Source organism: Anabrus simplex, chromosome 2 (assembly GCF_040414725.1).
Source record: "Anabrus simplex isolate iqAnaSimp1 chromosome 2, ASM4041472v1, whole genome shotgun sequence".
In the NCBI taxonomy this organism is placed as follows: Eukaryota; Metazoa; Arthropoda; class Insecta; order Orthoptera; family Tettigoniidae; genus Anabrus; species Anabrus simplex.
Window position 1 is genome coordinate 1,145,345,788 of NC_090266.1, and position 14,757 is coordinate 1,145,360,544.

The 14,757-nt window shown below is 41.9% G+C and overlaps 1 protein-coding gene across 1 annotated transcript in view; it reads left to right on the forward strand.

Annotated features, from left to right (window-relative positions):
- Pat1 (Protein interacting with APP tail-1) overlaps positions 1-14,757 on the forward strand; it is a 249,915-nt gene that overhangs the window by 23,266 nt on the left and 211,892 nt on the right. The window contains exon 2 of the mRNA XM_067139744.2: positions 1,003-1,116. Coding sequence (XP_066995845.1) covers positions 1,003-1,116 — 114 coding nt within the window. The remainder of the gene's footprint in view (positions 1-1,002; positions 1,117-14,757) is intronic.

Sequence of the window (14,757 nt, forward strand, 5' to 3'; positions counted from 1 at the left end):
CTGCTCACAAGAACGCTGTAAACATGACGTATTTTACTATCAGCTTCATATGAATCCATTTAAAATTTTAAATGAATGATATAGCAGCTTGAATGGGGGTGCAGTATTGGCTTTGCATACTAAGTTTTATTCAAATTGAGTGCACACTTTTCGTCTACAGGAACTTTTATACCTTTCTCGTTGCGTGTTTACGCTGCCTGCAGCAGTAAAGTCATCGTTTTATTACACCTTATATAAACTGTTAATAACCTAAATAAGTACTTTACTGCAAAGAAAAAGAGCATTAGAATTAACATTTACTATAATTATTTTCATAACTTTCCATCATAATAAACAGGAATTCCTAAAACTATTGAGAGATATCAAATGAATTTAGCCTCTACATAAAGGTTCAATTAAGCACACAATTAAAAACTGAAAGACATCAATAAATTAATTCATATCATAAAATTAATAAAATGTCATGTTTTATCTATCATAAAAACATATTGTGAGTTTTATTTTAAACTTTACTTTTTCCTACTTCAGTGGACTATTCTCTGAAATCAGCCAGTACTGAGTTCATTCGACTGGCATACATACCTGCAGCAATTTTAGGCAGCTTATTCTGCTAACCGTTGGAGCAAAAGGGACAAAGCTGCAGCTAGCCCTCTTCGTAGCTCTGAGAGGGGACACCCTTAGTGTCCTACAGTCGATACCAGAAGGTGCTCAGAGCAACTACATAACTAAATATCGTTTTCTTATAACTGCATAGCCTTTGGTGGTGCTATTTGAGGACCCAGCCAGCATCTGGGCTGATGACCTAACAGACAGACAAGAACCAAGACTGATTATATTAACGTTACCTATGTCTTTCCATAAGAACTTGCAGAATTTATCTCACTGTTGTGTTACTTGCTGACAGGACCATAGAATTACAGTGTATACATTTCTAGACTTCATGCATGATTCTTGGAAATAAGCTCTTGTGTGAATAATCCATTGTAAATATTTTTGTTGCAGGTGTACGAGAAGGGTGGCATACAGCCATTGCGTGAAGCATTTTCTAGAGTTGACATAGTTGCCCGGCTTTTGAAAATAACTGATAAACGATTTTGTTTGATCAGGAGTTTTCAGGTATGTAAGATCTTAAGGAGTTGATTCTGTACCTACTATTACAAAGTTCTATCATTTCTATTTTTCTTAACTTTTTGACTCCCAGTTACTATCCTGTAACTTGAGATCAGAAAATTCCCTTCTGACCACCAGGCGAGAGACATATTCTGGATGTTCCAAAGATATCCCCGATAAGCACAGAGATGGAGTTGCAGTATAACGCAAGGCATAGAGACCAGTTGATTTTAGTTGCTTGGGGAGACTGATTACCTTGGTTCAATTGGGGGTACATTAATAGCCTTGATTAAGATTACCGGTACTGAAATGTACACTGACTGACAGAGCAAATGCAACACCAAGAAGGAGTGGTTCGAAAGGGATGAAAGTTGGGGAAAAAACAGAGACGGCACGGACGAATAATTGATGTTTATTTCAAACCGATATGCAGGTTACACAATGAGCACGGCATCGACTCAGTAGGATGTAGGACCACCGCGAGCGGCGATGCACGCAGAAACACGTCGAGGTACAGAGTCAATAAGAGTGCGGATGGTGTCCTGAGGGATGGTTCTCCATTCTCTGTCAACCATTTGCCACAGTTGGTCGTCCGTACGAGGCTGGGGCAGAGTTTGCAAACGGCGTCCAATGAGATCCCACACGTGTTCGATTGGTGAGAGATCCGGAGAGTACGCTGGCCAAGGAAGCATCTGTACACCTCGTAGAGCCTGTTGGGAGATGCGAGCAGTGTGTGGGCGGGCATTATCCTGCTGAAACAGAGCATTGGGCAGCCCCTGAAGGTACGGGAGTGCCACCGGCCGCAGCACATGCTGCACGTAGCGGTGGGCATTTAACGTGCCTTGAATACGCAGTAGAGGTGACGTGGAATCATACGCAATAGCGCCCCAAACCATGATGCCGCGTTGTCTAGCGGTAGGGCGCTCCACAGTTACTGCCGGATTTGACCTTTCTCCACGCCGACGCCACACTCGTCTGCGGTGACTATCACTGACAGAACAGAAGCGTGACTCATCGGAGAACACGACGTTCCGCCATTCCGTCATCCAAGTCGCTCTAGCCCGGCACCATGCCAGGCGTGCACGTCTATGCTGTGGAGTCAATGGTAGTCGTCTGAGCGGACGCCGGGAGTGCAGGCCTCCTTCAACCAATCGACGGGAAATTGTTCTGGTCGATATTGGAACAGCCAGGGTGTCTTGCACATGCTGAAGAATGGCGGTTGACGTGGCGTGCGGGGCTGCCACCGCTTGGCAGCGGATGCGCCGATCCTCGCGTGCTGACGTCACTCGGGCTGCGCCTGGACCCCTCGCACGTGCCACATGTCCCTGCGCCAACCATCTTCACCACAGGCGCTGCACCGTGGACACATCCCTATGGGTATCGGCTGCGATTTGACGAAACGACCAACCTGCCCTTCTCAGCCCGATCACCATACCCCTCGTAAAGTCGTCTGTCTGCTGGAAATGCCTCCGTTGACGGCGGCCTGGCATTCTTAGCTATACACGTGTCCTGTGGCACACGACAACACGTTCTACAATGACTGTCGGCTGAGAAATCACGGTACGAAGTGGGCCATTCGCCAACGCCGTGTCCCATTTATCATTCGCTACGTGCGCAGCACAGCGGCGCATTTTACATCATGAGCATACCTCAGTGACGTCAGTCTACCCTGCAATTGGCATAAAGTTCTGCCTACTCCTTCTTGGTGTTGCATTTGCTCTGTCAGTCAGTGTATTTGAAATGTTGGCAATCTGCAAGGTACATAAAGCAACGAGAAAGTATGTAATAGTAGTTTAAATAATGGAAACTTAAAACTCTAAGAAATATGTTATTGCAAAAGATGTGTACAAAGTTTGATGCTGATTTTTGCGTTCGTTCAGATTTTCTGTTACACTATTGATGCTGTATTGTGCAACTGGGCTGAGAGGGCATGTGATATTTTAATGCGCTATGTTCAGCTCAATTGGAAGTCAATACAGGATTGTGTACTAAGTCATTTTTATTCTGTTTGGGCATGGATTTCTGAGTGACAGACTATTGACCAATGTTTGCATGTCAAGGATGTTTCAAGCCTAAGTTTCTTATCCAGGTGTAATTGTTCCCATGTGAGTTGACAGTTCAGTATTACACATCTGAAAAACAATACAGACTTAAAATAGGAAAGTGAGATAATTCAAAAGGGATGTTCATTCTCTGGAAGCAATGAAAATTTTGATGCAAGATCTGACTAAATTCAAATTTGTAGTAGGAACCTTTTTTATATAAAGTGGTCAATTTCCTTGACTCAGGGACTGGATTTTTGTGCTCTCTCCAACATCCTTGCAACTCATACTCTGCACACAATTCTGTCTTGCAGTATCGCGTACACGGCATATGCTGCCCACACTTTTAGAGGGTCTGCCTTATAAGGGCTGCACCACATTAGCAGTAGCTGCAATACATTAAAATACAAATCTGAGAGCTGGTCCAGGGTCCATTCAACCTGATGCTGATGTGGCATTTCCTGTCTAGAAAGCTAAGAGTAATAGCTGAGAAGCTTTGTTGTTCTGACCATGCATCACCTCGTAATCTGTTGGTGTATTCTGTATTTTATTAAATTTCCTTTTGTTTAATAGTGATTTATTTTATAAGTCTTCCCTGTATGATTATTTGTCCAAGAAAACTTAAACTAATAACATTTTCTAATACAGATGAAGTACTTGAGTCTCTCCAAAACTAATGCGCCAAAATTTCTTTTACTAGTGTATTCTACATCTTCGATAATTTTACAGTTTATGATTACTACATCCTTTAGGCACACAGTGTTACTTCTTTACATAAACTCCATCCCTTTCAACTGTGCTACGCCACTTAGGAATGAACACCTTTGGGCTGAGCAGCGGTCGCTTGGTTGGCCAAGGCCTATCAGGGCTATAGTTTTGTGGGGGAGGGCATGTACGCCTGCACGGTAGAAATGTGGTCTGACACGTCCAAGCCAAGGTGCTAAATCACGGCTGTATGTTGGGTGTATCAATATTGTCAATCATAGATTCTGAAAAGCTATAATCTCTGATTAGTTAGTTCTACATAATGCCCAACAGATGGCAGAACATGTCAGAGATCAAATACGCACTCGAAAGTGAACCGGGAAACTCAAAAAAATTAAAATTCTCGCGCTTCGTCTATAGACGTGCATAGCACTGATGGACCGGCCGTGTCAGCCCGTCTATAGGCGGGTGCAGCACTCATTGGGTTAATTGAGATTAAGTAACATCTTATGTTCAGATTGGCAATGCCAGTAAGGCTCTGGATTCACTCCAAGAAGCCCTACTGAAATCTGGTGGAAAGAGACCACCGAGGAGGAAAGGTAAACCCCTGTTTCGACAGAGAATTTTATTCTTAGAGGAAATCTACTCTAGAGAAACTCCACAGGTGGTGAATATTTCACTTCAAAAGAAATTTGGCAGAATAGCTTGAACAGAGAAGGAAATATAAAATCCTACTCTGAGAGAAACGACCTCAGTATGTTCAAAAGAAAGAACTTGAAATTATACTTTGTATGAGAAGCTGAAACTGCTCCTAGAACCGAGCAGAAACAAAGTCAGATCTCAAATGCCTATTGAAAATTGGGAAGAACATTTTTCCAACATGCCTTAAAAGACTCAGATGATTGTACAGCAGAACTTCTTCACAACTCAGGATGACATAGCTCCCATAACTGCTGAGGAATTAGGTTACACTTTTCTAAGGACTGAGCAGTGCAAAGCACCACGACCAGACTCTTTAACCAATGAACTGTTAAAAGAATTGCTACCAACAGCAATTGAAATTTGGACAGCTATCTTCAACGAATGTATTCGTCATAGAAAGATAGCCGTAAAATGAAGAGAATCTGGACAGATATTATACAAGGGCAAGGGACCAAGATATGTACCAGGTGCATATCATAGGATTGCGCTTGAATGTGCACCCTTTAATGTACTATCTAAGATAATATTGAATCACATCCTATCTCAAGTAATGCTATTCATTCCTGCAGAACATTGTTTCATAGTTTTAAGGACCACTATCCAGGCAATTAAGAAAGTTCTTGCCATCATTTGGAATGCTACAGCAACAGTTGGAGGCCACATATATGCAGTTTTCATAGACTACACTAATGCTTTTGATGGAGTCAACAGAACCATTCTAATGAAAAAGCTATCATACATTCTAGGTTGAAGGAACCCTCTTTGGCAAGTCCTAGAAAACATACATAGTTAAAATAAGCTAACTGCTAGTAACGGTGTGACCCACTCTGAACACATCACTCAAACGAATGGTGTCCTCCAAGGGAGGTATCCTCCCAGTCTTTTGATATTCAGTGTTCTAACTTATGATCTTATCACTAGGGTAGTGTCCAGTGAAAGTACAATATTTCTCTACGTGGGTGACATCACACGGATTATCAAAAAGAATATCGGATCTGCAGAATGGACTAGACAGGATACACAGATGGTTGCTAAAAGAATGGGTTGGATACAAATACCAGTAAAATCAAGCTCAGAAGAGGTGGGAGTATCTCAAGAATGGATGTCTTCACCTGTGGCAGCATACATTTGGAAATGGTGACCTCCTTCAAATGTCTGGGATTGACTTTGCAAATTACAGGGAAAAGATTCATGAAGCACATAGAGGAAAAGTGCATTGCAGGAACCAAGGCTATACTTGACACGAGTAATCTGGGAGAAATTCTCTCTTCAAACAGCATTTCGGCCCTTTCACATAAAGATTGCTCCAGTAGCCTGCTATGCTATAAGAAAAATACGGGCACATCTCACCTCTGCAAATTTGAAAAGACCAGAATCACCGAAAGCTACCTGAGACATTAAAAGAACACTCCAGTTATCCAAAACTACGTGAATCGGGCTAACATATTTGCTAGCAGGTACAGATTTCTTTATTAATGAGCTGGCATTGAGTTTCAACCTCAGCATATGATATACACGTCCAGGACAGGTAAGGAAAAGCCTTAATGGTGGACCCAGACTTCTTTCACATGCCTGGCATGAGCACTGACGAATGGAGGCAGTCAGACTATGCCACCATACTGTGCTAACGAAGGCTGGCAATATTTTTTCAGCAGCCAGAAATATGTTTTCGTGTGGAATCTGGGCCTCCCCACAAGCTCGTCTAGAAACTCATGGGGACATATGAAGGCCTTTGCTTTCTGTTGGGCTACTTCTTGAAGTCTGTGAGGAATGGAAGCTGCGAGTCAAGCAATATACTGCTCGTTCTCAGGAACTTCCACCCAAGCATCAAGGGCTGGATCCCAAAGGTCACCCAGGGTCAGGTCAGTTCTCCCTCAACCCCCTGTGGGTGGGGGACGCAGACGAAGAATACACTCACGGTATCCCCTGCCTTTTGTAAGAGGTGATTAAAAGGGGCCCCAGGGGTTGTCAACTTGGGAGCGTGATTTGGTGACCACGGGGCCCTTAGCTGAGTAATTGCATTGCCTCCACTTGTGCCATGCTCCTCACTTTCATCTGTCCTGTCCGACCTCCCTTGGTCAACTCTTGTTCTTTTCCGAACCCGACTGTATTAGAGCATTCGAGGCCTAGGGGGTCTTTCATTTTCACGCCCTAAGTGGCCCTTGCTTTTCTTCATCCGTTACTTCATTCTTCGAAGTGATGGATCCATTCTCTTTTCTTATTTTTTCTTTCTCTCTACCCCCTGTGGGTAGGGGATGCAGACGAAGAATACACCCACAGTATCCCCTGACTGTCATAAGAGGCGACTAAAAGCGGCGACCAAGGGATGATCGAATTAGAAACATGAGACTACTTGTAATTAGTACCACCACGCGGGGAACACCATGGGTCACTTTTACTTGCGTGTAGTACCGCTATATTAGGTACAAAATGAGTCTGTGGTTAGTGGCAACAGTGTGTGTTGTCAACTTTTACAGTACCTGTAATTAGAACAACTATTTGAACACCATGGTTCTGGCTTGCCTGTGATTAGTACCCGCTATATGAGGAACACCACGGGATAGTATGAGTCCCTGTGGTTAGTACACTTATGTGATGAACGCCATAGGTCTATGTTATTGAACATGTGCGAATTTCATTACCTGCGAGTAGTACCATAATGTGTGGAATACTGTGAGCCTGCGCTACTTTTGATTACTACCGCAACATGACGAATACATGGTTCTACTTTCCTTGTGATTAGTACCATTATAAGAGGCCAATGACTTGGATTTTGGACCCCTTTAGACTACAAGCATCATCGATTCAGTATTGTGCTATAGAAGCGGTCCCTTGCTCAGTAATACTATTGTTTTATGTCAGTTTCTGTGAATCTGAGGCATTGCGGGTTGGATCCACTGATTGTTTTAAAATGATATTCATCCATTTATTCTTCATCCTCACAGTTTGAATTCTGGTCAGTGGAGTATTTTGGACTTTTAATTTGGCATTAAGTTTCGTCTCATTTCGTACCATTAGGATCATCATCATCATTAGTTCTCCCTCATGAGATATGGTTTGTATCAGCCCACACAATTTTCGGTTGGGCTGAGATCTGGGGCACAAGGAAGGCAGTCTATAAGATTGATTTCGTCCTGTTTGGTGAACCGTCTGTCCTGTTGAAAGTGAGTTAATCCCTGTAGATATAGTTGCCACACTCAGAGGACCATAATATTACTCATAATGTGAATTTATTGGGCTGCATCTAGCCGACCTTGTATCCTGTGAAGCATTCAAAGTCCGTGGGTGTACATCCACCTCCATTCTGGTAAATACTGGACCTGTGTTCACTGGAAAACATTTATTTATAATTTTTTTTTTTTTTTTTTTTTTTTTTTTTTTTTTTTTTTTTTTTTTTTTTTTAGAAAATAACATTTTCTCAGTCACAATTGATATTTTCCTCAGCAGATGCAAGGCTGTAGGGTTGATGTTTATTGGAGAACTTAGACTTACTGGCTGCATTTATATCCTGGAAGCCAGCAGTGTAACAGAGTTCTGAACAGTATCCATGGACCCAGGATGCCCAGTATTGTGTTTTAATTTCACTGCTTTTGGAAACAGATTCTGACATGATAGGTTCACCAGCTCCTCATCCTGGGTTGGTGTTGAAACACGCCACAATGCACTACCGACACATCTACTGGTATTTCCTGTTTCCGCTGAATCCATCTTCTAGTTGTCCTGGCAGTAACCTAGTAGGGCTCATCTGCTCCAGATGCAGTCATTTGATCCTCCTCTATAGGTGCTGTAACTCACAGAGTGGTGGGGAGACATTATGTTAGAATTATATATGTGGCAGGCTCGATATTGGGCCAATACCCTTTCATAAATGCTTGTGAATACTTGGGTTAGTTTGTTTAAGTAGCTGCACATCAGCAACCTATAATCGCTGAAGGTCACGCATGTGTTTTCATGGGTAAGATTCTTGCCGAGCTGGACTGAGTGGCTCGCACGGTTGAGGCGTTGGCCTTCTGACCCCAACTTGGCAGGTTCGATCCTGGCTCAGTCCGGTGGTATTTGAAGGTACTTAAATACGTCAGCCTCGTGTTGGTAGATTTACTGGCACGTAATAAAAACTCCTGTGGGACTAAATTCCGGTACCTCAGCGTCTCCAAGATCCGTAAAGATAAAAGTAATTAGCGGGACATAAAGCAAATAACATTATTATTATTATTATTATTATTATTATTATTATTATTAATATTCTTGCAGACTGTTCTACACATCTGTGTTTGAATCCCAAGCTGGATTTGTTAAGAAAATTACATTTTCCATTTCATACTGCGCTCTTTTAGGCACTGCTGTACTCATCTTAAACAACCGTCTTTTGCATTGTCCAAATTTTGCCTTTGAGTGAAACAGTGCAACAATCGTTACATATTTTTCAGCTTCATGTAGAAGCATGTGTAAGAGAAATATGGTCCAGATATTGTCCACTGAACAGGACAATATCTGTCTTGTAGACTGGCTTTCTTGTGCCCCAGATCTCAGCCCAGTCGAAAATATGTGGGCTGATACAAAGCGCGTCATGAAGAAGAACTGACCTGACCCCCACCCCTTAGTTACCCCCTGTGGGTGGGGGCAGTGGAATAACACTCATGGTATCCCCTGCTTGTCGTAAGAGGCAACTAAAGGGGCCCCAGGGGCTCTGAACTTTGGAGCGTCGGTTGGCGACCACAGGGCTCTTAGCTGAGTCCTGGCATTGTTTCCACTTACTTGTGTCAGGCTCCTCTCTTTCATCTGTCCTATTCGACCTCCCTTGGTCAACTTGTTCTTTTCGATCCCAACGGTACTAGGTTTGCGAATCCTAGGGAGTCTTTCATTTTCACGCACTTCGTGGCCCCTGTCTTACTTTGGCTGATACTGTCATTTTCCGAAGTGTCGGATCCCTTCCAATTTTTTCCTCTGATTAATGTTATAGAGCGGATGGTTGCCTAGTTGTACTTCCTCTTCAAACAATAATCACCACCACCACCCCATCCCTCAGGATCCCAAGATGATCTTTGGTATATAGCCCTTGATGTTTGGGAGGTTTTCAAGAGTGTATGGTGTGCGATGTTTGTTTCCTGCAGACTTCAAGCAGTAATCGAAACACAAAGCCTTCATACAAGTGAAATATATATGAAAATATATGTTTCTGCTGCTGTAAAAATATAGTCAGCAGTCATTAATTCACTGTAGTGAGATATTCACGTGACAGCTTGTAATGCCAAACAAATATAATAATAATAATAATAATAATAATAATAATAATAATAATGTTGAACACACAAAAAAGGTTGTGATTGGGATTTGAACCTCAACTTATAACTTCAGTATCCTGCATTATCCATCCATTTTACAGGCTGAGCTATTATTCTGCTTGTCAGCCTGTCGATAAATCAGCATACTTCTATTAAAATACAGCAATCCTCGTTATTTCTCTTTTTCCTTCAATTATAGGAATCAGAGATGAGACCATTTAAATTATGCTTCATGTAATAAGGAGCTAACATATTTTTTTTGCATTAAACTATAAAGTAATGTGCCTAATTATGCACAAGTAGGTAATAATAAAAATTAAAGTTAATAATAAGCCTTATCTCTGTGCTTACCATCTTACCTAAACTATTAATGGACCAAATACTATCTTTCATTCTGCTGTTCAGAGAAATTAAACAAAAGGTTTATCTTACTTCATATTTGACCTGGTTATATTATAACGAGCAAGGAGAGGGAGTGTTAAGTGATAGGACCGCCTTTTGTTGTTAATCTGTTTGTGGTAGAAATTTACGAATGAAATATTGTTACCGAGCTAGTTGTCTGTGTGGTTTGGGTCGCGATGCTGTAAGTGTGCATTTGGGAAATGGTGGGCTCAAATCCCATTGTTGGTAGTCCTGAAGATGGTTACCCATTTTCACACCAGCAAAATTCCTTCAGTACTGTAAGGAAACTGAAGTGAGGAGAGATCCTCACTTATACGAAGTGAAGTATGAGTAGCATCCTGCTTAACAGAATTCTCCCCCGGCATGCTCAGAACCTTTTAAGCAAGCATTGGACTATGGGAGTAACTAGAGTTCCACTCCACCGGGCGAGTTGGCCGTGCGCGTAAAGGTGCGCGGCTGTGAGCTTGCATCCGGGAGATAGTAGGTTCGAATCCCACTATCGGCAGCCCTGAAGATGGTTTTCCGTGGTTTCCCATTTTCACACCAGGCAAATGCTGGGGCTGTACCTTAATTAAGGCCACGGCCGCTTCCAACTCCTAGGCCTTTCCTATCCCATCGTCGCCATAAGACCTATCTGTGTCGGTGCGACGTAAAGCCCCTAGCAAAAAAAAAAAAAAAAAAAAAAAAAAAGAGTTCCACTCCCATTTGACAGGTGAGGGACTCCTTGGAAATAAATTGGCGAACGAAATGGAATTCTATGGGGACCTATCGATATTAGTGGAAGAAAGAAATTAGAACTGACTGAGTTGGCAAAGAGGAAGCGTGTAGATGTGTTAAGAGTTCATGACATTCGGGTAAGGGGAGACAATGAGGAAGAGATTTTAAAGGGTTTTTGGCAGGTGTTAAAAAGGGAAGGGCGGAGTGTGGGGGTAGAACTGTTCATCAGGAATACTATTACATGCAACATAGTTTCTGTTACACATAAATGACCAAATGATGTAGGTAGATTTGGCAATTGGAAGAATTAGGACGAGAATTGTCTCAGCGTATTCACCATGTGAGGGTGCAGATGAGGAAGAAGTTCACAAGTTTTACGAAGCCCTGAGTGATATCATAGTCGGGGTCAACAGAAAAGATGTGCTAATGGGTGATTTCAATGCAAAAGTTGGAAATATAACTGATGGATATGAGAAGGTGAATGGTAAATGTGTGGAAGATATGGCAGTTAATAGGAATGGGAAGTGTTTGCTGGACTTCTGTGCTAGTATGCGTTTAGCAGTTACAAATACATTGTTTAAGCATAAGGCTATTCACCGCTTCACATGGGAGGGTAGGAGTACCAGATCCATAATAGACTATATCTTAACTGACTTTTTCTGGGGATTTTTTGATGATACGGACCACTGTCTGATCTGTAGAGAACTAAGTATCCCTATGCCTAGGATAAGGTAAGGGTGTATTCTGCCCGAAGGCAGGTCCGAACTTCCGCAGAGGTGTGCCTGAGCTGAAGTTTATGTGCGGTAGGGTGGCCAGTTCCTTTCCACTCCTCCATTCCCTTACCCCCACCAACAGCGCGTGGCAACCCATCCGTATCTTGACCACGCCCGATGTTGCTTAACTTGGGAGATCTCACGGGATCCGGTGTTTCAACACGGCTATGGCCGTAGGCTATGCCTAGGATAGAGAAAGTGAAATCTATCTGTAGACAAGTAAGTGTAGAAAATCTCCAGGATGAGGAAATTAGACAGAAGTACATGGATATGATAAGTGAAAAGTCCCAAATAATGGACGGTAAGCAGGATGTAAAAGGAGAATGGATGGCATTCAGGGATGCTGTACTAGAAACAGTAAGGGAATGCCTAGGAACAACTGTATAAAGGTGGAAAAAGAAAGCTACTTGGTGGAAGAATAAAGTGAGGGCAGCTTATAAACATAAAGAGAAGGCGTATAAGGAATGACTCCAGACAAGGATTTTCCAGTGTTTTCCAGTGAACACAGGTCCAGTATTTACCAGAGTGGAGGTGGATCTCTTTGACGAGTACACTAGGCAAGATGTTCCACTGGGCTTTTCCAAAGGGAGGGTGCGATCAGTGCTTGAGAGGAAGTCGATGATGAAAGAAACAGAGCGAAACAAATACAGTAGTTATTGAATTTTACGAATTCGTGGGGAGATTTTGGTAGTAACGTGGAAAGGCTAGATCAAAGAGCAGGGAAATATTTCTGGACTGTGATAAAGAATCTTAGAAAGGGAGGGGAAAAGGAAATGAATAGTGTTTTGGGTAAATCAGGTGAACTCATAATAGATCCCAGGGAATCTCTGGACAGATGGAAGGAATATTTTGAAAATCTTCTCGACATACAAGGAAATCTTTCTGGTGACGTTGCATACAACCAAGCTCATGGGAAGGTCAACAGTGCTGGTGAAATTACGCTTGAGGAAGTGGAAAGGATGGTAAATTAGCTCCATTGTCGTAAAATAGCAGGAATAGATGAAATTACACCTCAAATAGTGAGAGATGGTGGGAAGTGAGGGATGAGATGGCTTCATAGCGTAATAAGGGTAGCATGGAATATTAGTAACGTACCTTCTGATTGGACGTATATATAAGCAAGGGAACGTGAAGTATTGCAACAGCTATCGAGGTATCTCTTTGACGAGTACACTAGGCAAGATGTTCCACTGAGCTTTTCCAAAGGAAGGGTGCGATCAGTGCTTGAGAGGAAGTTCTATGAAAACCAGTGTTGTTTCAGACCACAGAGGGGTTGTCAGCGTCAAATTTTCAGTATGTGCCAGGTAATTGTATAATGCTGTGAGAGAAATAGAGAGTTATTTTTATGTTTCACAGGTCTAGAGAAGGCATATGACTGAGTATTGAAGGGGAAAAATGTTTGCCATACTGGAGGACTATGGAATTAAGGGTAGATTATTAAAATCAATCAAAGGTATTTATGTGGACAACTAGGCTGTAGTGAGAATGGACGGTAGAATGAGTTCCTGGTTCAGGGTGCTTACAGGGGTTAGACAAGGCTGTAATCTTTCACCTTTGCTGTTCATAGTTTACATAGATCATCTCCTGAAAGGTATTAAGTGGCAGGGAGGGATTCAGTTAGGAGAAAATGTGATAAGCTGTTTGGCCTACGCTGACGACTTAGTCTTCATGGCAGATTGTGCCAAAAACCCTGCAGTCCACTATCTTGGAACTCGATAATAGGTGCAGTGAGTATGGTATGAAAATTAACCTATCCAAGACTAAATTGATGTCAGTAGGTAAGAAATCCAGGAAAATTGAATATCAGGTTGGGGATGCCAGGCTTGAACAGGTAGATAATTTCAAGTATTTAAGATGCATGTTCTCCCAGGATGGTAGTATAGTAAGCGAGATTGATTCAAGTTGCCTTAAAGCTAATGCAGTTAGCTTGCAATTAAGAATGACAGTATTCATTAACATGGTTCTGGTGGTGGTGATTTTTGTTTTAATACATCATTGACGGGCTACGTTAATTAACGTAGTTTTGTATTGGTGCGCGGGCGACCAGCTACGCAAATTAACGTTTTCTCACATTGCTTCATTCTTGTGTGATTTTATCCTCTCCGCCATTTGTTAATCGAAATATTTCATTTTGTTTACAAACTAAAGTCCTTGTTGATTGGAATGTAGATAGGTATATTCTTTCCTTGACTATGCTTTCTTCACAGGAAGTGTGGTTTCATAACACTCAGTACCGCGTCACTGAGTGTATTGTCAGGTCTCACCATAGGGCGCCGTAGCAAAGACAGCTTGAACGATGATATAATATTTGGAGAATTGCATAGTGATAGTTTATCTGATGTCCCTATTGATTGCAAAAATGTGAGTATTAGTGATTGTGAAGATGTGTGTCCGTCAACATCAAAATATACGCGCAGAAGTGAAAGTGCGACATTTAGTTCAGACAAGTCTGTTGACGGCGACAATAATACGAGTGAAGATGCCAGTGATGGTAGTGACAGTGAGATTGATGGATGGACAAATAACGATTAAAACGGAGTCCTAGAACCATTTACATGTTTTACAGGCCTCACTTATACGTTGAAGGTTAGGTCAAATGTTCCACCTTTACAATACTAAGATTCTTTATTAACTAAATATTTACATGATTTTTAATTATATCGGGACATGTTTCGTCTACCTTGTAGACATCATCAGCCATAAAAACTTTTGAGAAAAAGCTACAAGGACAAGGACAAAGTAACACATTAAAATAATTCGGATAACCGAATATGTCATTTAAAATGGTGAAGAATTCAGAACTGTTTTGAGCACAGCACTTAAGAATATCGTTGACATTAAAATTAAAATTGTCCACATAGGATGATACAGTAAAAACTTGCGTTAAAATTCTTCCTGCATGAAGAACATCCAACAAACCGAAGTCCTTCCAAAATGTTGGAATATCGATGCCTTCCTCAACCAATTGTTGTAACAGATATGACCTGTAGTTCTTCTTTAAAGCAGCAATAATGCCTTGGTCCA